The sequence below is a fragment of the Schistocerca gregaria genome, chromosome 6 (genome assembly GCF_023897955.1).
Source record: "Schistocerca gregaria isolate iqSchGreg1 chromosome 6, iqSchGreg1.2, whole genome shotgun sequence".
Lineage (NCBI taxonomy): Eukaryota > Metazoa > Arthropoda > Insecta > Orthoptera > Acrididae > Schistocerca > Schistocerca gregaria.
The window spans coordinates 389018960-389045674 of record NC_064925.1 but is presented as its reverse complement, the minus strand read 5'-3'; the positions used below and the strand labels follow the sequence as shown (position 1 = coordinate 389045674).

The 26715-nt window shown below is 42.7% G+C and overlaps 1 protein-coding gene across 2 annotated transcripts in view; it reads left to right on the top strand.

Moving 5' to 3' along the window:
- Positions 1–26715, top strand: part of LOC126278327 (heterogeneous nuclear ribonucleoprotein A1, A2/B1 homolog) — a 40784-nt gene that overhangs the window by 3296 nt on the left and 10773 nt on the right. For both annotated transcript variants that reach the window (XM_049978347.1, XM_049978348.1), the window contains exons 2-4: positions 4307–4452; positions 17841–18172; positions 21315–21554. In XM_049978347.1, the coding sequence (XP_049834304.1) occupies positions 4307–4452; positions 17841–18172; positions 21315–21554 (718 nt within the window). The remainder of the gene's footprint in view (positions 1–4306; positions 4453–17840; positions 18173–21314; positions 21555–26715) is intronic.

Below are 26715 nucleotides of genomic sequence, written 5' to 3'. Positions count from 1 at the left end.
TTCCTTGCCATTGCCAGTCTACATTTTATATCCTCTCTACTTCGACCATCATCAGTTATTTTACTTCCTAAATAGCAAAACTCCTTTACTACTTTAAGTGTCTCATTTCCTAATCTAATTCCCTCAGCATCACCCGATTTAATTTGACTACATTCCATTATCCTCATTTTGCTTTTGTTAATGTTCATCTTATATCCTCCTTTCAAGACACTGTCCATTCTGTTCAACTGCTCTTCTAAGTCCTTTGCCGTCTCTGACAGAATTACAATGTCATCGGCGAACCTCAAAGTTTTTACTTCGGCTCCATGAATTTTAATACCTACTCCAAATTTTTCTTTTGTTTCCTTTACTGCTTGCTCAATATACAGATTGAATAACATCGGGGAGAGGCTACAACCCTGTCTCACTCCTTTCCCAACCACTGCTTCCCTTTCATGCCCCTCGACTCTTATTACTGCCATCTGGTTTCTGTGCAAATTATAAATAGCCTTTCGCTCCCTGTATTTTACCCCTGCCACCTTTAGAATTTGAAAAAGAGTATTCCAGTCAACATTGTCAAAAGCTTTCTCTAAGTCTACAAATGCTAGAAATGTAGGTTTGCCTTTTCTTAATCTTTCTTCTAAGATAAGTCGTAAGGTCAGTATTGCCTCACGTGTTCCAACATTTCGACGGAATCCAAACTGATCCTCCCCGAGGTCTGCATCTACCAGTTTTTCCATTCGTCTGTGAAGAATTCGCGTTAGTATTTTGCAGCCGTGGCTTATTAAACTGATAGTTCGGTAATTTTCACATCTGTCAGCACCTGCTTTCTTTGGGATTGGAATTATTATATTCTTCTTGAAGTCTGAGGGTATTTCGCCTGTCTCATACATCTTGCTCACCAGCTGGTAGAGTTTTGTCATGACTGGCTCTCCCAAGGCCATCAGTAGTTCTAATGGAATGTTGTCTACTCCGGGGGCCTTGTTTCGCCTCAGGTCTTCTATCTTATCCGACTAAAAGTGACATCTCCTCGTCATCTTCATCCAGATCTTTCCATTGCAATGGTGGAGAGCACCATCACTCTAGTCCTTAAACCTGGTAAAAACCTGTTTGATTTGTATAACTATTGGCCTATCAGCCTCGCCAACATTCTTTGTAAGCTGTTAGAATGTGTGGTAAGTCGGCAGTCGTGTTGGTTTCTGCAGTCACGTGGCCTACTGGCTCCATGCAAGGGCAGTTTCCGTTGGGGATGCTCTACCACTGATAATCTAGTTTCCATATAGTCTGTCATCTGAACAGCCTTTTCCAGGCGCCATTGCCTGTTTGCCGTCTTTCTTGATTTGGAAAAAGCATATGACGCCACCTGGTGACATATCCTTGCCACATGATGTGAGTGGGGTCTCGAGGGCCAATTCCCTTTTTTTTTTTTTTTTTTTATCCAAAATTTCCTATTGCTCCATACTTTCTGTGTCCATGTTAGTGCCTCCCATAGTCCTCCCGCCCCGCCCCCCCATATCCAGGAGAATGGGGTCCTGCAGTGCTCTGTATTGAGTGTTTGTCTATTTTTAGTGGCCATTAATGGTCTAGCAGCAGCTGTCGGCCCATCTGCCTCACCTTTTCTGTATGCAGACTTCTGCATTTTTTACTGCTCCTCCAGTACTATAGTTGCTGAGCGGCGCCTACAGGGAGCCATCCACATGGTGCAGTCATGGGCTCTAGCCCACGGCTTTGTTTTTAGCCGCGAAGTCGTGTGTCATGCACGTCTGTCGTCGTCCCGTTCATCCAGAACCAGAACTGTACCTTAATGATGATCCCACTCACTGTAGTGGAGACGTATCAGTTCTTAGGATGTCACCTGAAGTGGAAGTGCTGGCAGCACCGCAGTTCCCTCCGCTGCCTGCACCATCTGGGGTGCAGATTGCTCTACGCTGCCGATGCTCTACAGAGCCCTTGTTCAATCCTGCCTTGACTTTGGGAGTCTGGTTTATGGTTCGGCAGCACCCTCAGTGTTGCGTTTACTTGACCCCTTGCACCACTGTGGTGTTAGACTGGCAACGGGAGCTTTTAGGACAAGTCCAGTGACCAGCATCCTGGTGGGGGTCGGAATCCATCTATTGAAATTTAGGCATGCACAACTGCTCGCCAGTTAAGTTGCGCGCATTTGTAGTTCTTCCCCATCCAAATTACCACCTTCTCTCCCCGTCCACAGCAGTTAATCTCCCGCATCGGAGGCCCAGTTCGGGGCTTACAATTGCAGTTTGCACCTGATCTCTTCTGTCTGAAGCGGAGCCCTTGCCTTTACCACCTGTACTTAGTCCATTCACATACACCTCCATGGCGTACACCTAGGCCGGTACAAGCTATCGACCAGTGCTACCCCCACCATCCTTTGGAAGTGACCATCCAGGAGTCCATCTATGCCCTGGAATGGTCCGGTAGTTCTGTGGTGTTTGTGTGGACCCCAGGCCACATTGGAATCGCAATAAATGAACTTGCCGACTGGCTGGCCAAATAGGCTACACGGAAACTGCTTTTGGAGATCGTCATTCCTGTAACTGACCTGTGGTCATTATTAAGGAACAAGGTGTTTCAGCTTTGGGAGATAGAATGGCATAATCCCAATGTGTACAACAAGCTGCATGTCATTAAGGAGACTAAGAATGTGCGGAAGACCTCCATGCTGGCCTCTCGCAGGGACTCTGATTCTCTGCCAGCTCCGCATGGGCCATATGTGGCTAACACACGGCTACCATGAGAAACTACAATAAAATGTAAGAAATATTTGCAACAATGGAAGTGAAAAGAAATAACTGCAACAAAAACAATAGAAGTATACATTGTAACAAAGAAATTAGTAAGAAAACAACTTCAGTGAAGATATACATTACCCTTTAAAGTTAAGAAAATGTTTTAAAATAAAACATGTTCAGCTTAAAAGTGGAAGCTCTCCTTTACAGAGAATGTAGTACTACATGATACTAATCACCAGCGAAATCTGACTTTTCTGGATTGGCATTTTTGAAAAACATTTTTTCTGTGAATTATAAAAAACTCAAAAGGCATCAGTAAAATAACTTTGACAGATATGTCCAAACAGGGGATACCATTGTAGTTGTAAAGCAATTATCTTTCAAATAAAAAAAAACTTGTAACAAAATATCTGGAACTATTACTGAGATACAACACTTTTTTTTTTTAAAAAAAACTGAAATTTGCATCTTCAAATTGTTCACAATGTCATGTTTGGAAGCATGTACCTGGGGCAGGTGTTTTTTTTTTTTTTTTTTTTTTTTTTTTTTTTTTTTTTTTTTTTTTTTTTGAGAATGTTTCTTCCTGAAATTTAACATGTGCAAAATTCAATAGCATCAAACACTGTGTCTGAGACAAACTATCTTCATTACCCACTAATCTATCCTTTAGATACCCTTAAATGTTTCCCAAAAATGCCACTACTATTTTCTTCAGTTTATCAGATTTCACATTGTGGGAGATTAACTGCTTTTAGGAGTGCTCCACTACCAATGCTTCAGCAGTTAACTGCTTGAATTTTAATACTCTCACGAGAGAGGTGGGGGGGGGGGGGGGAGACTGTTCTTTGGATCTTTCACAGATACTTATGGGCTTCCTTCATCTGTGAGTTGGATGGAGAGTTGTCTAATCTTGAAGAAGGAAAAAAAAACCTTGTCTGCTCCTCACAGGTCAACTACCTGCTTGGTAGTAGTGTGATATTACTAAATGAACTGTGTACTATTCGTACTTGCAGCCAGATGCCCCCATGATTCAGACCCTTTGAAATACTCAGGGTAGTCGTTCCTCATGTACATGCTGGTCACTTAGTCATTTGCTGTGTGCTCTTCATAAAGCAACCATGTTGTGAATTCTGTTACATTCCCAGTGCTGCATTCTTCAGTGTGTGACAAGATTTTGTAAATCAAATGAATGGTCACTATCAAAAGTATCAACTACCACCTTGAGACCTACTACCTTGCTGCTAATTTCATATGTTGCTATGCAACTACTGCTAATGTGGTCATTCTTTTCAAAGACTAACTTCTTCAAGGTGCACAGGTAGGAACTAATCCTTGAGTGCTATATGAAAACATCCACAAGTTTACCCACTGTATAGAAAATGTTTACTTTTGGTTATCTGCTTCATCTTAAAAATATGATCTTAGTGATGTATTTTGCACAAAAAAGTAATCCCAGACTTGATTTTTCTTTATTTTTAGCTTTGAAATCCCTGTGTGCTGCTTTTACAGGTATTGTTGAATTGAAAACATGATTATATTGTTACGAAGTTTTAGTATAAATGCTTTTCTGCTTTTAGGGGGACAGGCCAGAACCAGAACATGTCAGGAAGCTGTTCATTGGTGGTCTGGACTACCGAACAACAGACGAGTCCCTGAAGAAGCATTTTGAACAATGGGGTGAAATTGTTGACGTTGTAGTCATGAAGGATCCTGGTACAAAGAGGTTAGTGTTAATGAAAGAAGCTATAATTTTTCATTTTTTCTGTATCATAAGTTTTTTGTTAATAATGAGCATCTTAGTAATTATACTAATGGGGTGTGTTTGTCAGAATGTGTAGCATGGACAAATATGGTAGCAAGGGGTAGAGCACAGTATTACACATATGGTCACAAATAGTTTGGAGGGTATGCTGATAATTTAGTGTTGTAATCTTTGTTTCTAGGTAATTTCATGACAACTATTTTACCATTGGTCATTTAAATCCACTTAAATACTTCACAAGCCACTATATGGTACGTGATGGTGTGTACCTTGTACCATTACTAGTTATTCCATTTCCTTGTCCCACTTGTATATGGAGTGAGCAGAAAAGGACTGTGCTTGCCTCCATATGAGCCTTAATTGATCTTACTTTCATTGCTTTCTGTGTGTGAAATGTAACTTTGAGCCAATAAAATTGTAGTGGCATCAGCTGCAAATGGCAGAATGTTGTCTCGCCTCAAGCAGTTACCAATTTGAATCTGAAGCATATCACTAATAATTTAATGTTGATTGAACCTACTGGTAACAGATTACAACACGCCTCAGAATCACTTCAATGTTTCTCTCACTTGAGCAGTACTAAATAATGGAGTGTACTAATGTTCGTCTCCTTTATAGGTAAACCACACTTTCTTAGAATTGTCAATAAACCAAAGTTGAACATTTGCCTTCCCAACTATGTACCTTATATGCTTGTTCCAAAGGTAAGCCTAGATATTTAGTTGGTTTGATAAGAGCACACCACCATTCATAATACCAAAATAGAAATTCTGTCCAAACATTTCTGTATTCTTCTACAGTCACATAATGTTTACTTTCCCATGCACTAAGGCATCATGAGCAAATTGTTGTAGATTGCTGCTCACCCTATCTATCAGATCATTTGTGTACATAAGAGAAAGAGAGTGGTCCTATTGTACATTTGTCTATAAATTACTCTTATCAAGGATAATATACAAAAGTGGTCCTATCACTTCTGGCAAAACTCTTGTCTGACGAATACTCAGTCACATACTAGGCTCTATTACTTAAAAGTGAAGGCTATAACATTGGGACCACATATTACTTCAAATTTGCACACCTTTAGTAGGCCATTAAAACATAAGGTAGTAAGGTGCACTACTCCGAGAAAATTGCAAGATAAGTTTCACACGTCTATTAGGTAACTGATGTATCTGTGTGAAGGTAAGAAATCATTGGGCTCAAGCGGTTAGTGTTTGCAATTTGAAAGTGTTTTATGGATGAGGTGACTGTTCGAAACTCGTTAACACTTACTTTTTAATCACTGGTCCATTATGAGATTTGATAGGTAATATAATGAAAAGAAATCATGTGTTTTCATGAAGTAGTAGTAAATTTCATATTTTGGCTATTTCTAATTAAATTTCCAAGGACATGGATCAGGCTTGGAAAGATAAAGTCAAACCATGATAAAAAGTGATGCAAATGACATTATTCACAACCAGTGATGTAGTAAATCACAATATACTAGACAAAGAGTAATGTACACTCATTGGATGTGCTCTAGACATCACACATAGCAGAATGGTATGTGATACAGATATGGAAAACATAAATTGAAACTGCATTTATAACATCAAATGCAGTTTTGCTGCATGTACTGGGAATTTTCTTCAGATAGTTTGGACGCAAACCATGTGCTAGTGCAACATTTTCGCAAATATAGGTGCTTACAGTTGGTGTTCAGTGGAATGGATCCTAATACCATATATATATATATATATATATATATATATATATATATATATATATATATATATATATATATATATATATATATATATATATATATATGAAAAGCAGTTTTTCGTTCATTGTCAATCAGAAATGAACAGTTCTGAAAGTGCGTGACAAAGTTTTTTACTTGGCAAAGTAAATAAATAAATGGTGTAAGGTTGACTTTAACTGTGCAAGTGGGAAGACCATTGATAAAGGTGAGACTTCCTGGCAGATTAAAACTGTGTGCTGGACTGAGACTCAAACTCGGGCTGTGGCTAAGCCATGTCTGCGCAATATACTTTCTTTCAGGAGTGCTAGTTTTGTAAGGTTGGCAGGAGAGCTTCTGTTAAGTTTGAGAGGTAGAAACTGAGGTATTGGCAGAAGTAAAGCTGTGAGGACAGGGTGTGAGTTCGGCTTGGGCAGCTCAGATGGTAGAGCACTTGCTCACAAAAGGCAAAGGCCCCAAGTTAGTCTCTGTCTGGCACACAGTTTTAATCTGCCAGGAAGTCTCATATCAGCGCACACTCCGGTGCAGAGTGAAAATCTCATTCTGGGAACATTGATAAAGGTGTCACCATAATATAAATCAGGATTCTGGACTACTTTGTACCTGATATCCAGTACTGTAGCCAGTCTGTTGTGCTGGGGTTACCATGTACCCTGTTGGTTGTAGCCCCCTGACCACACAGGAATTACTCTGCTGATGCTTGTGCTGTTAACTCCCCATGTATGCTAAGGGGTAGAGGTGGATTCACCTGGGGCATCGGGACTCCCAGTATGGCCATCCTGCCAGGTGGCCTTTGATGCCGCTGGGTGGCACCTGTGGGGAGGCCCCTGGTCAGAGTGGGTGGCTTTAGAGCAGATGACACACGATAAAGCGTAGTCCATCATCTCTTGCTGGTGGTGAAACACCAGCAGTCTCTGTGTTCACAATCTCAATTAAACACACAGAAGTACGAACCCAAATCGTTCCACCCTGGCCACACTATGGGAGGAACGTCAGGCTAGGATGGCAGCAGATCTTATTTGCCCCAGTACCTTATATGTATGAGAGCTGATGGGAATCTTTCATGACAATGAAGCCTCAGTTTTTTGTTGAGTATTTAGAGGACAAGTTTGGGGCTTGTCCAAAAGGAGATCTGGGTCAGTCTTGGTCAAAACAGCATCCTCTGCCCAGTCATGGGCATTACTTTCTTGTGACAAGCTGGGGAACGTTTCTGTAACAATCATGCCCCATAAGAACTTAAATATGGTCCAGGGTATCATATTACACAGGAACCTTCTTTTGTTGTCTGACGATGAGCTGCACGCCAATTTAGAGTGGAGAGGTTTACATCTCGTCCGGCGTGCCCACTGGAGTCTGAGGGATAATCAGGCCTTCATCTTAACCTTTAAGGGTGATACGTTGCCCGAGGACGTCAAGGTGAAGGCCTACCGCTGTGATGTAAAATCCTATATCTGTCCCCTGATGCAGTGCTTTAAGTGCTGGTAGTTGGGCTATATGTCTTCCCACTGTACTTCTAGTGTCACATGTCGAGGTCGGGGACACCCATCACATGCCAATTCTCCGTGTGCCCGGCCTACCATCTGTGTCAACTGTGGAGAGCACCATTTGCCATGCTCGCCAGACTGCAGGATTCTCCAGAAAGAAAGTAAAATCACAGAGTAAAAGACCCTGGATCAACTGACGTACACTGAGGCTAAGAGAAAATTTGAATGCTTGTGTCCTGTGCGTATGACATCGTCTTAGCCACCGCTACAACAGTTCTGGCATCATCAGCTCCGCAAACTCCAGTCACCTCTCAGAGCCGGAAGACTACACTACACCTGCCCCCTTGATGGTGGCAGGCATTTCCCTCCCTGTTGATCCTGCACCACCTACTTTTTTGAGCACCCCCCCCAACCCTTGGGGATGTCTGTCCCATCTTCTAAGCCGGAGAAGCGTAAGTCTTCTTCAGTTTCTCTCACTAAGAAGGGGTCCCCTGGGCCACTCCCTTCCCAGGTTTCTGCTAGTGGGAAAGATGACCAACCTGTGGCTGAAGAGCCCAAAAGCAGCTGGTTGCAGGGCTTCATGCTCATCTACAGTCCAGGAGACTTGAGCCAGTGAAGTCCTCCCAGCCAGGGAAACCAAAGGAGCAGCGAGACAAATCCAACAAGAAAACCCCCAAGACCAAGGAAATTGCTGTGGCACACATACCACCGCTACCTAAATGCTCTGCGTCTGAGGATGGGGTGGAGATTTCAGCGTCTGCCGATTACCTAGATCTCACCAGATCCTCGGACACAATATATAGAGACTGTTTAGGCAATAAGTCAGTGGCAGTAGGTAACTCTGAGGTGTAAACTACCTCATTAAATGTTCCATGCCATCCCAGAGGAATTGCGGCGGCTTTTTACACCACCTGGCTGAGCTACGGCAACTGTTAAGCAGTAAATCTGAATTGCCCTCCAGGGAACCTGGTTCCTGGCAATGCAGAATTCTGCCCTCCGCGGCTATAAGGGATGTAGTGACTATAATAGTGTATCAGGTGGAGTTTTCGTTTATGTGCTAAACTCAGTCTGTAGTGAACTGTGCCCCTTCAAACCCCTCTTGAAGCAGTAGCTGTCAGAATGATGCCGCAGGAAATAACTGTCTGCAATGTATATGTTCCCCCAGATGGTGCAGTACACCAAAACGCATTGGCTGCACTGATTGATCAACTCCCTAAACCTTTCCTACTTTTGGAAGATTTTAATGCCCATAACCCCTTGTGGGGTGACACTGTGCATAGTGTCAGAGGCAGAGATGTCGAAACTTCACTGTCTTAGTTTCTTAGTTTGACCTCTGCCTCTTAAATACTGGGGCCTCCATACATTTCAGTGTGGCTCATGGTAGTTACTCGGTCATTGATTTATCAATTTGCAGCCCAGGATTTCTCCCATCTGTACACTGGAGAGCACAAGACGACCTGTGTGGTATTGACCACTTCCCCATCTTCCTGTCACTGGCCCAGCATCAGGCACACGGACACCTGCCCAGATGGGGTTTGAACAGGCGGACTGGGGAACTTTCACCTCTGCTGTCACCACCGAATCTCCCCCGCGTGGGAACATAGTGATGGTTGAGCAGGTGACTACAACAATTGTTTCTGCATCAGAAAACACAATCCCTTGCTCTTTAGGTTGCCAGAGGCGTAAGGCAGTCCCTTGGTGGTCGCCAGAAGTCGCTGAAGCAATTAAGGAGCGTCGGTGAATCTACAGCAGCATAAGTGGCACCCTTACCTGGAGCACCTCGCAGCCTTTAAACAGCTCTGTGCCCGTGTTTGCTACCTTATCAAACGATGGAAGCAGGAGAGTTGGGAAGGTGACATATGGCACCTAATGGTCGAGACGTCTCTCTGCCAAGTCTGGGCAAAGGTAAAACGTCTTCTCAGGTACTAGACCTCAACAGGTGTTCCCAGTATTACCATAAATGGCTTGTTATCTACCGATGCAAACGAGATTGCCGAGCACTTTTCTGAGCACTTTGGTTGAGCCTCTGCATCGGATAACTACACCCCAGCCTTTTGCACTCTCAAATGGTGGCAGGAAGGGAACATTCTGTCATTAACTACATGCCACAGTGAATCCTATAATGCCCCATTTACAGAGTGGGAGCTCCTTAATGCCCTTGTGCATTGCCCTGACACAGCTCCTAGGCCTGATCAGATCCACAGCCAGATGATTAAACATGTCTCATCTAACAAGCGACATCTTTTCGTCATCTACAACTGGACCTGGTGTGATGTCTTTCCAATACAATGGTGGGAAAGCACCATTGTTCCGGTGATCAAACCCGGCAAAAACCTGCTTGATGTGGAAAGCTATTGGCCTATCAGTCTCAACAACGTTCTTTGTAAGCTGCTGGAACATATGGTATGTCAGTGGTTGGGTTGGGTCGGGTCTTCGAGTCACGTGGCCTACTGGCTCCATGTCAGGAATGTTTTCGTCAGGGTCGTTCTACCACTGTTAATCTTGTCCCTTGTGTCTGCCATCCGAACAGCCTTTTCCAGACAGCAAACACCTGGTTGCCGTCTTTTTTACTTACGTAAAGCATATGGCACAACCTGGTGACATCAAATCCTTGCCACATTGTGCAAGTGGGGTCTCTGGGGCCCGCTCCCTATTTTTATCCAAAATTTCCTGTCGCTCCGTACTTTTCATGTCCAAGTTGGTGCCTTCCGTGGTTCCAGCCATGTCCAGGAGAATGGAGTCCCGCAGGGCTCTGTATTGAGTGTGTCTATTTTTAGTGGCCATTAACGATCTGGCAGCAGCTGTATCGCCCTCCCCTCACCTTATCTGTGTGCAGACGACTGCTGCATTTTTGTACTGCTGCTCCAGTACTGGTGTTGCTGAGTGTTGCCTACAGGGAGCCATCCACAAGGTGCAGTCAAGGGTTCTAGACCATGGCTTCCAGTTTTCAGCCACAAAGTCGTGTCGTGCACTTTTGTTGGTGTCGTATCATTTATCCAAACCCAGAACTTTACCTTCATGATGATCCACTCACTGTAGTGGGGACATATATATTCTTAGGACTGGTTTTTGCTACTCAATTGACTTCGCTTCCTCATCTTTGTCAGCTTAAGTGGAAGTGCTGGCAGCGCCTCAATGTTCTGTTGCCTGAGCAACATCAATTGGGGTGCAGATAGCTCTATGCTGCTACGGCTGTACAGAGCCCTTATCCAGTCCCAAATTGATTATGGATGTGTGGTTTATGGTTCGTCAGTGCCATCAGTGTTGTTTACTCAACACTGTGCACCACTGTGGGGTTTGAATAGCGACAGGAGCTATTAGTAGTAGTCTGGTGATCAGCATACTGGTGGAGGCTGGGGTCTCTCCTTTACATATCAGATGTGCACAACTGCTTGCCAGTTATGCAGCACAAATTCGTAGTTCTCCTGAGAATCCGAATTACAGTCTCCTTTTCCTGTCCATCTCCTGCTTCGGCAGCCCAGTTTGGGGATGGACCTTTCGCATGGCCCTGCGGCTCTCTGCTGTCACTTCCACTATATTCTTGGCGTGTCCCGGGGCTCTGAAGTGGTTTACACAGATGGCTCGATGGCTGATGGTAGCATTGGCTTTGACTACGTTCACGGTTGCCATATTGAACAGCATTCCTTACCATTGACTGCAGTGTATTCGCGCCAGAGATGGTGGCTATTTCTCGTGCACTTCAGTATCTCCGTTCATGCCCAGGTGGGGAGTCTTTCCTATTATGTACTGACTCCTTGAGCAGCCTGAAAACTATCAACCAGTGCTACCCTTGTTATTCTTTGGTAGCGTCCATCCAGGAGTCCATCTATGCCCTAGAACAGTCCAGTCGTTCATTGTTGTTCGTCTGGACCCCTGGTCACATCAGAATCCCAGGAAATGAACTTGCTGACAGGCTGGTCAAACATACGACACGGAAACCACTTCTGGAGATGGGTATCCCTGCAACTGACCTTCGTTCCCTGCAACTGACTGTGTTCGTTATTACACCGTAAGGTTTTTCAGCTTTGGGAGATGAATCTCAAATTCTCAGTACGCACAACAAATTACAGCCATTAAGGGGACCACAACTGTGTGGAAGTCTTCGGTGAGGGCCTCTCACCAGGACTCCGTGGTTCTCTGCCGGCACTGCATTCGCAGTGCCTGGGCGACCCACAGCTACCTCCTGTGCTGTGAAGACCCACCTCAGTGTCAGTGCCGTGCCTGGTTGACAGTGGCCCATGTTCTGCTCTGTCCTCCTTTGGTTGTCTTGTGACTTCATCTTCGGTTGCTGGACTCATTACCATTGATTTTAGCAGACATCGCCTCATCGCCTGATTTGGTTTTACGTTTCATCCATGAGATAGGGTTTTATCATTCGATTTGAGTTTCAGCACATGTCCTTTGTCCCTCTGTGTCGTCTACTCCAGTGCTTTTAGGGTGGAGGTTTTAATGTGTTGCAGGTTGGGTGGCTTTTTCTTTTTATTTTCGTGGTCGGCCAGCCACTGTATTCTGCTTCCTTGTTTTACTTTGTTTCGACTGTTCCTTGCATCTCTATTTTCCTGTCCTCTTTTGTTTCTTGTAGTGTTCGTTGAATTAGGAACAAGGGAATGATGACCTTGTGGTTTGGTTCCTTGCCCCTTCTTTAAACTGACCAAATCAGGATTCATTTGAATCTATGATTAGGAAAAATTATCTCTTTCCACATTAGGTGGCATGACATTAGTGAAAATGAACTGTGGAGCTGTGTGGTAAGGTTCCCATACTTTCAACAAGTTAAAATGACTTTTGGAAAGTCTGTCGTTAATTTCTTAACAGTTTTTTGCATTTTTGGTCCAAACATACCTGTAGCCTCTCGCAAACACAAACACGTACAGTGTTAACTTACCAAACACCATTATCGCATATTCGCTGTGTTCGAGTGTGTTACCGTGTTCATATTGTGCCTTGTAGCATACATTCTTTTTTTTTTTTTTTTTTTTTTTTTTTTTTTTTTTTTTTTTTTTTTTTCAGTGAGAGTTTTAAGTTGACTGGTACTGGCATCCTGTGTGGTCTGTATCGATCACCAATTTTTTATTGAACTTGGCCATAAAGTCCTTAATCTGCACTTGAAACATAAAGATTCCAGTGTTTCTTACCCCAATTCACAGATTCCCTGTTACTTACAAATGTCGTGATCTTCCTCTGCTGAATTCTGTGTTATTGATTGAATTTCTTAGCCCATGGAAGTGATGCTTTGAAGATGATGCCCTCAGATTGAAATTGGCATACAGCTGCCAAAACCCACTGTTGTAAAATCCTGGTTGTTACCTGAAACATAAAATCAAATTTGCATATCATGGTCATAATCTGTTGTTAAAATATGGTTGTTGAAGATAAAAAAAGATGAAAAGTTGACAAGAATGAACTTACTTGCTGCTGCTTTTTTTGAGTCTCCATGAAGTGGTCATTAGTCCACCAATTAATTAGTGCATATTTATAGATTACTGAGTGTCCACTTTTTATATTTTCCTCTCCATCTTTTCCAATGGTCCTTTCTAGGAACTTAAATTCTTTCCTCTGGAGGGTTTGTAGAGACTGCATGGGGTGTTCTTTTGCTGTGGTTACTGCTTCTATTTTTGTCTCCAACCTTATTTTCAGCTGGTTCAAAATCCTTACTGTCAGAAAAATCTTAAACTTCACGAAATAGACCTCATTCATCTACTTTGTCAGAATGAATGAGCTCTTCGTCAGTAATAAGTCTCCCTTCTCTTAAAGTTTTGACAATACGATATTAAAGCACTCACCAATCGCCATTGCATTTGTAGAAATCATTGGTGATTGCTCTTTTTCAATAAGGTCCACTTCTTGAAGACATTTGCAGTAAAAGAATGCATCTTTTAACAAATGTTTCATAATTGCATTAAGCATTGAATCCTCATGACATTCATTTTCTGTGCTAGTCAAAGAACAGAGATGTCTTAATTTTTGTAATGCAAGTGTAAATTCTGATACTCAAAAAAATTTTCAGCTACACTATTCGTTCTTGCTACATTAGCAATGTCTCATCACTATGCAGGTTAATAGCCAAATAGGGCATGCCACTATGTCTGGATCTCAAAGCATCGAGGTGCAAATAGTTCCGGGTACCTTACCTGATAGTATTTATAAGGGATTTTGCTAATCCCGATAGATACAAATTTTCAGGAAAACTGAGTTCTTTGTTTACTGTCAATAGTTTTAAATATGTGCTAATTGTTAAGTTTAATAAAAAATAGTAAGTAGTCAAATAACATGAAATTCACTAACACTTCATGCTAATATGTGGTTTTTCAAATATTACCTCTCAAATGTCATATAAATTAAATATGACCAGTGATGAAAATAGTAGATTAATAATTAAGTTTCAGAGAGAGTCGAACTGTCGCCACATACATCTTCACCCGATGTGGCCGTGCGGTTCTAGGCCCGTCAGTCTGGAACCGGACCGCTACGGTCGCAGGTTCGAATCCTGCCTCTGGCATGGATGTGTGTGATGTCCTTAGGTTAGTTAGGTTTAAGTAGTTCTGAGTTCTAGGGGACTGATGACCACAGATGTTGAGTCCCACAGTGCTCAGAGCCATCTGAACATCTTCACCTTACGAAGCTCAAATGCTCTACACTTGACCACCATGAACTCTTTATGACCAGCACCTACACACAGGTTCAAAAGTGACTCAATAGATGCATAAAACTTCTCTTTAGATTTTCTCAGAATCAACAGAGTAGTGCACCTTACTACTTGCACGTTGTTTCTAATGGCCTACTAAAGGTGTACAAAATGGGAATTAAATTTCTGATCCCAACTTTGGGCCTTCCCTTGTTAGTCTTTGAGCCACTTGTGTAGCTGAGAACCTATGTCATACTCTCAAATGTTTAAGTATGCAGTGGGGCTTGTGGTTTCTGTAAATCTAGAAATACAAAATTTGCCTGCCTTTCATCCATGGATTACAAGGTATTGAGTGAGAAAAAGGTAATCGGAGTTGCATGACTGATACTTTCTAAGTTTTTGCCTATTTGCCGAGAGAAGTTTTTCTGTCTCAAGGGGGACTTCTTATGTTCAGACTTAACATATGATCAAGACGAACCTGACGTTGAAGACATTAACCTGTAATTCTGTTAAGGCTGTTCTTTTACCATTCTTACACAGGGAATGGCCTGCACTTGTTTTGTCGCGCCCCCCCACCCCCCTCTGCCTCCGTCAGTTGACTCTTTGTGCTAGGTGAGATAGATTCATGATAAATGCCTGTTAAGCAAGGTGCCAGTGCTGAAGAGTTCTATCTGTAAAACCAAATTGGGATTCGATCTGGACGTAGCGACTTCCTTTCTTCAAGTCTTTTAGTTGCTTCTCTATGCTGGGGATGCCTATTGTTATGGTGTGCGTGTGCGCGTCAGCCTCTCACTGAGGTATTGTAGTGAAAGTTGTTGCTGTGTTCCATGCATCAATCTTCCTGTAGGTGCACAAGTTTCTGAAAACTTGCCTGTTGACTTTACCACATTCTTTTTGGACTGAGAATGCAACAATATCATGATCACTAATCCCCCTATATATTCCTACAACATTGAAAAGGTAAAGTCTGCAGCTACAACGTCTAAAATATGTGCATTGCATATGGGTTGTCAAACCTGTTGCTCAAGAGTTCTTGTAAAATGTGTTCAGAACTTCTTTAGAAGACTGTGCACATACCACCTGCAATGAATACACAGTTGTCTAAAGTCTGTACTTGGTATGTTTGCTTCCAACTAATATTGCATGATTGGAGTACTGCTGTGCTATTGAGTATAGACTTTGATTCTACTACTGGTAAAGTGAAATAGTGGCTGATAAAAACATTCAGTAATTGAGTTCACCTCACATCCAGCTAAATTTGTGGTCACGCGTAATGTCATGTCGACAGACAAATATTTTCATAAAGTGCAGTGGATACTACTACCACTACCACTACTTCCACGGTATATAAACTGCCTTCTTGGTATAAATGCCATGCCTCATTACTTTGAAGCTTTCTACTTGGGTTTCATCCAGCTCTCTCTTCAGAGTACAGTTTGAGTGACAGCTTTCCTGGAGGGCAGTAAATTTATGGATGTTGTTAAAAAAAAGCTTCAGCAATTTACTGTTAAAATTTTGATGTTTGAAATTCTTTCACTTTGTGTGCAGTCAGATTTTGCTCTGCATATCGACTGGAGAGTGTTCATCGGAAGACATCAAACTACCACCTATGCTAAAAAATGTGCACTTCACAAGTACTCTGCTACCAGGTAACTTCTTTTGTGTGCAGCACCCCAGACCTATTGACAATCCTAAAATTCTCCACACCATAATGCAGGGCCTGAGATCTGCAACCTTGGAGGTCATAGAATCTGCGGAGCTTCTAGTTGGACCCTCCAGTAGGCTTCAAACCAAATCCTGATCAGTTCTGTACACCATACTGCAAACTATAATCCTTCACCAAGTGAGTGAGGCCACCAGCTTTCACTTCCGCCATCACTCTTGAAGAACTGCAGGTAGGCTCAGAATCCAACATGTCATTGGTGCCAAGATTAGCCATGACCTGCAGACGACTGTGGCCTGCACCCTGGATAGTTGCAAGTATGGGTTTCTCCATATCTCTGATGTGGCCTCCACCCAGTCTAAGAGTTCTTTCCAGCCCTGGATGCTATTTCTGTAACTAGCAAACCCTGTTCCCATGCGGCTGCTTCGACCCTGTTGGGGTAGTGGCCACTTGGCCCACTAACAGTGAACTGGCAAGGCCAGGCAGCTGGTCCCCAAATACTCCCCCCCCCCCCCCACCCCCCCACCCCACACACCAAAATTGGGTTTGCTATTAGGTGTCTTTGCAACGGAGACTGTGGGTGAAACAATTGATACTTGAGATGTGCCATGTCAGCTTTTCTGCGGGCTGACCACGGCTGAAATTATTTTCATTGGATTGTGAACTGCAGCCAGCTACTGCTGAGTTGGCACACAGCACACACACTTCCTATTCAATCTACTACAAAAATTCGAATGAAAAAATAGTTAACAATTAGATAATGAACCCTGTTGTCTTTTAGAAATGGATTTACACTACCAGACTTGTTTGGAAAAACAAAAACAAAAAAAATGTGAACCCAAGCTACTAGGAACTCATTGTCGCTGACAGTAGTTCACTGCCTGCTGATATAAAGTAATGCAGCTGAAAATTACACTACATAATTACATAACTCAGTCAGTTAACAAATATGCAAACTCTTACAATAAAATAAATAGCACTGCTAAAAACAGGTAAACAATCACTCTTCACTTCTGCTCAGCCTGTAAGAACACCACTAAACTAACAATGTATACAACCTTTCAACCTTTGTACAGACGATAAGCTGCTGCTGAACTCCACTCTGCTATAAGACTGTTACTCTGTTTGGGATTGGTAACAGAGGAAGGGAAGAGCTTTTACATAAACAAATGAGCAAAATAGTGTTCATTGTGTACATGTTTTAGTAGTAGCAGAAATGATTCCCAATGTAAATTGGGACTACTAGAGAAAGTGAGCAATTAGGCTGGGTAACAGTATTGTCTGTCCAGAATATATAGCATGCCAAACTTGGTTTGTGTACATCAGTTTTACCTTATGTACAACTGGTCCAAAATGAGGCAGAGGTTGTCATCTATACCTTTATTTTTATATTCTTTCATTATCTCCTCAGATTATTACCTCCTTGTTTTCCCAAAACTATTGAACTGCTTGTGGGAGGTTCACTCTTTGATATGTATAATATGTAATTATTGTCAACTTTTTAATTTTGTTGTCAAGGCACAGATTACAGTCTCTCTCTCTCTCTCTCTCTCTCTCTCTCTCTCTCTCTCTCTCTCTCTCTCTGTCTGTGTGTGTGTGTGTGTGTGTGTGTGTGTGTGTGTGTGTGTGTGTGTGTGTTTTGAAAATTCGGAAGATGAGGTAAAGATATAAACGTTAGTTTCATTTATTGATTTGTTCTTCAAACATATTGGTCTTATAGTAGCGAACCTATTTAGCTTACACCTGCAGTTTATTCCTGTAGGCTCGATTATCATTTTCAATTTTTTACTTTGAATTTGGGAGATGCAATATTTATATTGTTGCCTGTAGGTCCCGTGGCTTTGGTTTCATCACATATTCAAGGGCACACATGGTGGATGATGCACAAGCTGCACGGCCTCATAAAGTGGACGGGCGTGTGGTGGAACCAAAACGTGCAGTTCCTCGCACAGAAATTGGCAGGCCAGAAGCTGGTGCCACAGTGAAAAAGTTATTTGTTGGCGGCCTCAAAGAAGAGGTGGAAGAAGATGACCTTCGTGAATATTTCCAACAGTTTGGCACTATTGTGTCATGTGCAATTGTTCTCGATAAAGAAACAAGGAAAAAGAGGGGCTTCGGTTTTGTAGAGTTTGATGATTATGATCCAGTTGACAAAATATGTCGTAAGTACTTTTTTATTCATTTTGGATTGTAATTAGAATAGTTGAGCAACCAGATTTTTATTACTCATGCAGTTTGTGGTAAACTGTGCTGAAAACTAAGAATTGAATTTGTAGGTATCAGCAGCTAACTTTTTGAAATGGTTCTTGGAGTATACAATTTTCTGTGAAAGGTATCTGTATAATTATTGTTATGTCTGCCTGGACTGCTTTTGTTGAAATTCCTCTTTGCAGAGGCCTGGTTGATAGAAAATTTTCACATGGAAATGGATCTTCGTTTAGTTAGCTGGCTCAAGTGGACAGTGCAAACCTTTAAAACAATCTGGTTCACTTAAATAGTGCACACCTTAAAAATGATAATGGAAAACCTAAAATTAAAGTGAATGACTAGGTAGTGGACAACCTTATGGACACCTGCTGCAACTCATTTATATTATGCTAGCTCAGCCTGATTCATTAGCCTTTTTTGCATATGAGATGGTTTCCAGTTTTTCATTGGAAAATGCTGCTGTTGGGGCAACTATCTGAAAAGAATGCAAATTAACTGATGAAGGCATTAAATGCTCTAGATATCTTGGAATCAAACAATGAAAAATCCAGGATGGAATGTAACTATATTAGGGAAGGAAAGTTGTTACTCCCTACATATCGGAGATGCTGAGTCGCAGATAGGCACAACAAAAAGATCCTTGCAATTATAGCTTTCAGCCATTAAGGTCTTTGTCAACAACACATGCACACGCAAGCAATTTTCACACACGACTGCAGTCTCTGGCAACTGAAACCACACATTATCAGGATCTTTGTTGTGCCGATAGGCTTAGCATCTCTGCTATATGGTAAGTAGCAACTTCTTCTCTAATATTGTTAGAGATATTTGAATCTGACTTGTGAATTGTAGATAATCACGTAATGCATCATCTGATGAGCAGCCAAAATTGTGTGTTTGAAATTAATTTTACTCAGATTTAAAACCTATTAAAGGAACTCAGTATTGTAATGACCTGGAAAAGTGTGCTTGCAGTAGAAACATAAAATTTTTAAAGTGGCTCTCATAGTATTGCAAAACAAATAGGCCAAGTACTGAAATCGATATAGAATATCTAAAACGGGGACAATAATTGTGCCTATATAAACCAAGCTTTAAAAATTTATTTCGCTATGTTACTTGGCTGAGAGAACTAAAGGTAGTGGCAATACCGGTCAAGAACTGACATGATGTAGCTTTCTAATGATTATTTTAGATGGGCTCTAGAATCTGCAGTGCATGATACACTATGCAGTCTACTAGCTCCTGTTCCTTTGCTTAAGCTGTTGCAAATCTCGTTGTCATTTTAAACCTTCCAAACCAGATCAGAGCCCCAGTTAATAACTGATAGGTCATGGCCACAGTTCTTACTTACACTGGAAAATTGTCTATTGCAGGAGGTTTAAACTCTGCTCCATGGGGTGTGGGTTCTGTCAGCTCACATGCAGGTGGCTAGGCTACTAAGATAATTACGAAAGTTAAATAATAGAGCATGGTTCCTGTTAACATGATAGTTTGAATTCGAGAAATGTTTCAATTAAATGCTTATATTAACTCTCAATTAAGTGTGTACAGCATACTCTTCCTTGCAGGTCTCCACTTCACACCCAAGTTATTGACTACAATTTCATCCTTTTCCTTTGCTCATTAGCATGTGTGTCTGCATTGCTTGGCATCAAAATTGGTAAAGGCACCAATTTCCTCCAAATATTCTCTCTTGAAGCAGACAATTTGCCATCAAATAACTTGTTCACACTTTACACAATATGAAAACTGGCGGGCAAGGTACCTATTACTGCTGCATGTTAACGAAGTCTTGTACACTCAAACAAACTTACAGTGAAACATGTTACACAATCTGAATCTGTCTACACCTGAAGACTTAAGCAGTGCCCGTAAGAAATCTGCCAAATGAACTGTATGTTCAGTTAACTGGGTGTATTTGAATGTAGTATTCAGGGATTGGTCAATTAGATTCTGAATGTCATCCACAAAGCTACTCAATGATCTATGGGTCATCAGGACAACTAAGTAAACTGAGTCATTACTGTCCTGCCAGATTATTCATACAAAAGAAGTGTTTCCCAAGGTAGTCTTCATTATTACCACCACCACCTTCCCCCCCCCCCCCCCTTCCAACAAAAACACACACACACACACACACACACACACACACACACACACACACACACACACACACACACAGAGAGAGAGAGAGAGAGAGAGAGAGAGAGAGAGAGAGAGAGAGAGAGAGAGAGACTGGTGGTAGTGAGGTAAGGAGACCCATCCCCACTCTCTCACCCTTGTACTTAAAATATTGGGTGTCAGAGATGGTGGAAAGCTGAGTGTCTCTAGAATTTACACTGAAATTCTTGAGGCACTACATACTTCCATTTTGAAAATACTGTTTTTTTACTTTTTGTCTGTGTGAGACTTTACAAAAAGATTGCATTATACCATTAAAAATACTCCGTAAAGTAGAAACAATCTGCCATAAAGGAAACTCTAATGACTTGCAGCATATTTCATTAGTTACGCCATAAATGAGTGTAGACATATACTGTCAAAAAGACTTCAGGGCACTATCAGAATATTGTGGAAACTGGGGTTGCTATACTCATGATGAAGAGTACAAGAAAACTAATAATGAGAAAAAATTTGTGTGTCTTCAAAAAGGGCAATAATTTCCAATTGGTTCCTTGGGTAAAGATCTATAAGAAAATACTAGGAAGTTCTGACCATATGTGAAGTCAATGAACAAATATAAATAAACTTAGATTACAAATTCCATTAAGCTTGAAGAAAGTGGCTCATCAATGTTCGGAAAGTATCTGTGTACGTGTACTCACAGCCAGTGCCTCACCCCCCCCCCCCCCTCGTCTCTCTCTCTCTCTCTCTCTCTCTCTCTCTCTCTCTCTCTCTCTCTCTCTCTCTCTCTCCCCCTCCCTCTCTCCCTCCCCCCTCCTCTTTCCCTCCTCCCTCTCTCCCTCCCCCTCCTCCCCTCCCTCTTCTCTCCTCCAAATGTTGCCTCTTGGAACAGACCATTTGCCATTAAATAACACGCTGCACATTTTACACAATATAGTCACTCTAAATGTCAAACTTATTGCTTTTCAGTTTCAAGAAATCACCAGATTAATGGAAAACACATAGATGTGAAAAAAGCATTGCCAAAGGGCGATGTAGGATTGAGCCGTGGAGGACCTGGGGGCCGTGGAATGGACGGACCCCGAGGAGGAGGTGGCATGGGTGGTGGAAGTAGTTGGGGTGCCCGTGGTGGCAGAGGTGACTGGGGCAATGGCCCAGGTTTTGGAGGAGGATTTGATGGTGGCAGAGGCATGGATGATGGTTGGAGAGGTAAGTGGAGTAATATAATAATGTTTTGTTCAATGTTCTGTAATATTTAGTGGTAGATAACATTATTTCCATACCTTACTTGTGTACTCCTGTATTTATGATTATTCCACATGTGCAAATGCACTATAATAGAATGAAAAATACTTTCATGGGGCTATTAGAGGTTGTGTTTTTTCATTTGATTTAGTTTTGTCATTCAAAAGCCACACCTGGAAACAGATTGTATTCGAAGATTTTCGCTGTTTGCTTTTTTAACACTTTCTCTCATACCTTTCTTGGCTTTTTAAATTGAGGTTTCCACTTTGGTTTTGACCTCCAGTTTCCAAATTTTATGAAAGTGTGGGCTGTTTGGGAAGGACACCTTACTGTTGGGTATTAACTCTCCACTGTGCCTTCCTGGGGAGTCCACAACTCTTTTGCGGATATGTGTGTGTGTGTGTGTGTGTGTGTGTGTGTGTGTGTGTGTGTGTGTGTGTGTGTGTGTGTGGAGCACGGGGCCCCGAGTTAGTGCAGGTCTTTCCTTTCCAGGCTGTGTACCTTCCCTTTCCACATCCATCCCTGTCCCCAGTGCTTCCCCCCACCCTCTGCCCCTCACTTTCCCCTTCCCCTTCTCCCTCACTTTGGCAGTATGTTTTGCTCTTAGGTCCGGAGATGGACGCTTGTGAATGTATGATCCGGTTTCTTTGCTTTTATCTCTGTAATGGAATGTCTCTGTCCTTCTTTTGTTATCTTTTCCTTGATTCTTCTCTTTACCTTCTTCCCTGCTGCGGTGATTGAGAATTCTTCTCTTCTTTCCTTTTATTTGTTCCTCCATTTCTCTCTCTTTCCTGTGCATGTCTGGAAGCCAACACACATGTTACCACACATAGCTGGTGATGGGATAATGTGTAAATCCCCACCCAGTGTAGACAAGTAGAACACTTGCATATCCCCAGGTATAGCCCACACTCAGGGAGGGGTGATTACCTTGCGAACATGCCGATTGTTCCCTCTATCCCTTTCTCGGGAGGGGTGACCTGAGGTGGGGACAATCACCTAAGGCAGGAGTGGCCTCGTAGGGCCCCCCACTAGGAAGAGAATGCCATCGGAAGTGCTGGTAATCATGGGATACTTTCACTATGATTTCTTCTACTACTTCCCACAAGAGTTTCGGCCATGGACAATTCTTCAGTCAGTGCCAAAGTTCCTAGTTGTTTCTCAGTCTGACGAAGGTCAAGACTTGTCCACAGTCAACCCTTTCGTTATTCATAAAGGTGTTAACGCAATTGCAGGTCTTGTAGAGCCTTGTTCACTGTTATGAAATGACACCCTGTTGTTAAAAACACAGTGCCTTCCAATCACATAAATTGCTTTAAACTACACTGCTACACACATTCCCTGTCTGGGTGAAAGTGCACCATACTTCAAACTCATCACGCAGTGGTTTATACAAGATCACTGATGGATTATCCAATGAGGACATTTAAAATCACGGCGTTACGGCCATACATAGTCATTAATAGGGTTGAAAAGGATCTGTACCAACCCGTACTCTCTTCTTGACATTTGACAGAGTTCAACTTCCATCGAACATTGAAGTGGAATATGAGAATTTCTGTTCACCCTTGTATTCCCAACCCTACGCGTTGCTATCAGTGTCAGCAGTTTTAATCATACCAGCCAGTAGTGTTCTAATACAGCCTTTAGAGTCTGTCCTATTTTTAAACCGGGACGAATTATGAGGAAATTGGAGTGAAGTAAAAGGGTGTGATTTTTCGCAGCTTGTTATTTGCCTGTGTGCTATTGTGCTCCCAGTGCATAAATGTAGCACTGTCCTCACTGCTCTTAGTTACTAGGAGGTAGCCATGCAGACTTGCAATCTCACCTTTAGTGCCACAGTTGCCAGATAGGCCAGCCCAAAGACCACCCCTTTAGCCTCCGCACCATCACCAGCTCATTCAAAAGCTCAACCTTCGTTGGATCCTGCTAAATCAGTCACCAAAATTGGACAGACTCCAAAGAAAGAGCCTGCTCGTGAAGATTTTTTTACATACCCAGACCTCACAATCATTGACTACTCCCTAATCTCAATGCCCTGCTTCAAAGAAGGCTCATGAGTTCCTCTCCTCCGCCACGGCATCTCTCTTCCACAGGCACTGTAGCTGCCCTTCGCCATCTTCCCTGTCACTGAGATGCACAGCTGGCAGCCAATCAACCACCTGATAACTGGCAACGAATAGTGTATGGGTAAGGATCTTCTACCTCTGGCTGAATGCCGTTCCACGCTGTCTGCCATTGGCTCTCAGCGGTCACTGAGTTAATGGCAACCAGGACGAGATTTCCCTTTTCCGTCCACCCTATGTCAATATGGGAATATATGCGGGACTGGCTCCACAATCGGGATGAATTGTCGCTCCTCTTATCCTACACCCCAATCATCTTCTGTCTTCGGGCAACAAAGCTACGCCCCCATGATTGCTTTATCTTCCCTCATTTCCAGTCAGCCCAGTTTGATTTCCCCTCTGTTGATGGCACTCCGGCACATGGACTTGAGATTCTTCTCCATTGTACTATCCATTATCACCCAATCCCCTTACACAGTTCCTTCCAAGCTGTTGCTGTACGTTTTTCCTTTTCTGAATACATCTTTCTCTCTTTGTACCATGTACGTTCCATCACCCACACCACTGGCAAGAGCTGATCTTGTTCATCTCCTTGGTCAACTCCCCCCCCCCCCCCCCCCCCCAAATTTGCTGATTGGAGACTTCAACGCCCACCACCCACTTTGGGGGTTTCCGTGTCCTTGTCAGAGAGGCTCCCTACTGATTGACATCTTCCACAAAGTGAATCTTGTTTGCCTCAACACTGGGGAACCTACATTTTTGTCTGCCTCCAAGGCAACCTATTCTCATTTGGACCTTTTGGTCGGGGACTGTTCAGCTTGCTAGGCACTTTGAATGGTTTGTTCTTACTGATACACACTCAAGTGACTGTTTTCCATGTGTCCTTAGATTACAGCCACAACTGCCATCAGGCACCCAAGATGCTGGCAGTTGTCCTAAGCCAATTGAACACTTTTCTCCTCTTTAACAAAATTCAATGACCATCAATTTCCTAGCATCGATGATCAGGTCACTCATGCTACAGAGGTTATTCTACAGCTGTAGAATGGTCAAACCTCGCACCTCTCCTTTGCCCCGGCGCACTCCAGTTCCTTGGTGGAACAACACGTGCTGTGAAGCATACGCGAGCTGAGACGTGCTCTTCACATTTTCCACAGTCAACCTACGTTGGCCGACTGTATCCGCTACAAGCAGCAACATGTGTGATACTGTTGCATTATATGCGGTAGCAAGTGGGCAAGCTGGCACTTTTTTCCCAGCTCCTTTACCACCTTAACTCCCTCATCTGTAGTTTGGAGTCGAATTCGATGGATATTTGGCATGTCTAGTTTCTACCCAATCTCTGGGTTAACTGTCGCACAGGATACCTTAGTGGACCAAGTCGCAATTTATAACTCAATGCTTTAATACACTGCTGAGATTCGAGCTCTCCAAATTACCCACTGGCCTTTCTCCTGAAGTGAGTAGCGGAATTCGACCTCTTTCTTTCTCCTTTCAAAATAGTGAAAGCTATAATATTTCTTTCTCTATGTGGAAACTCCAACACGCACTCTCTTCCTCTTGCTCTTCCGCACCAGGACCGGTTGGCATCCTCATCCAAATGATGCTGCATTTATCATACTGTAGTCTGCGTTACCTCCTTCGCCTTTATAATCGAATTTGACCTGACAGTACCTTTCCCAGAAGATGGTGGGAAGCTATTTGCATTCCTGTTCAGAAACCTGGAAAGGACAAACATCTCCCCTCTAGCTATTGCCCAATCTCTCTCAAGAGTAGTGTGTGTAAAGTTTTGGAGCATATGGTAAATTGCGGGTTTATGATCGTGGCTAGAGTCCCAAAACCTTTTTAACACGTGCCCAATGCAGTTTCCGAAAGAATCGTTCCACAGTTGACCATCTTGTTGCTCTCTCCCCTTATATCATGAACAATTTTCTCAGGAAATGCCAAATGCTAGGTATATTTTTGATCTGTAGAGGGCATACGATACCTGTTACAGGACAGGCATCCTCCGTACACTGTTCTCTAGGGGCTTTCGAGGTTGGCTACCCCTTTTCATCTGTGAATTGATGTTAAAGTGCACATTTAAGGTGCACACTACTCTCTCCCGTACTTTCTCCAAAGAAAACAGGATGCCCCAGGGCTCCGTGCTAATTGTTGTACTGTTTGCCATTGCTGTAAATCCAATTATGGATTGTCTCCTTCCCGATGTTTCGGGCTCCCTCTTTGTTGATAATTTTACAATCTGCTACAGCTCTAAACGGATCAACCTTCTTGACTGACATCTTCAAGGATGTCTAGATAGCCTCCACTTGTGGAGCATCGAAACCAGCTTCGATTTTTCACCCAGTAAGACCATTTGTGTAAACTTTGGGTGTCATCCAGAGTTTTATCTGCAGTCCCTACATCTAGGCCCTGTTGACCTTCCGTTTGCGGATGTCGCCAAATTCTTGGGACTTATGTTGGACAGAAAACTGTGCTGGTCTTCCCAGGCAGCTGATAGAGCAGCAAAGGCTGCAATCTCTCATGCTCGGCGCACTGTTTGCATGGTTCTCTTGGCTGATCTACAGAGTGTTTTATATTGTGTTGCTCTTTTATGGCATACACATTGATCTACCCTTCCCAATAAATTATGGGACATAAAACCTCTTCCCTGGCTTGGACCTCTTCCTCCTGGCCTCCTTGTCGGGAGGAGAAATTTTAACTAGACTCTGGATTGGGCACTGTCTTTCTAGCCATCGACATCTTTTAAGTGGTGGTCCTCCCCCCACTTTGTTCACTGATCTCAATCGAGGATGGTGAGACACTTTTTACTTCAGTGCTCCTATTTTAATCTGCTATGCACCTGTTTACAGCTGTCACCTGATATATCTTCCCTTTTAGCAGATGACGCATGCTTGGCCAATTCCATCTTTAAATTTAGGTTTTTTACCCTTCACTAAGCCACAGGAAAAAAACTTCACTGTGTGCCGTTATCTTTCGCACCTACCATTCAAGTAGATACTTCACTGCACCTGAAATCCAGCACAGTAGCGAGTTAGTAGCAGTGGGGTTGTCATGTA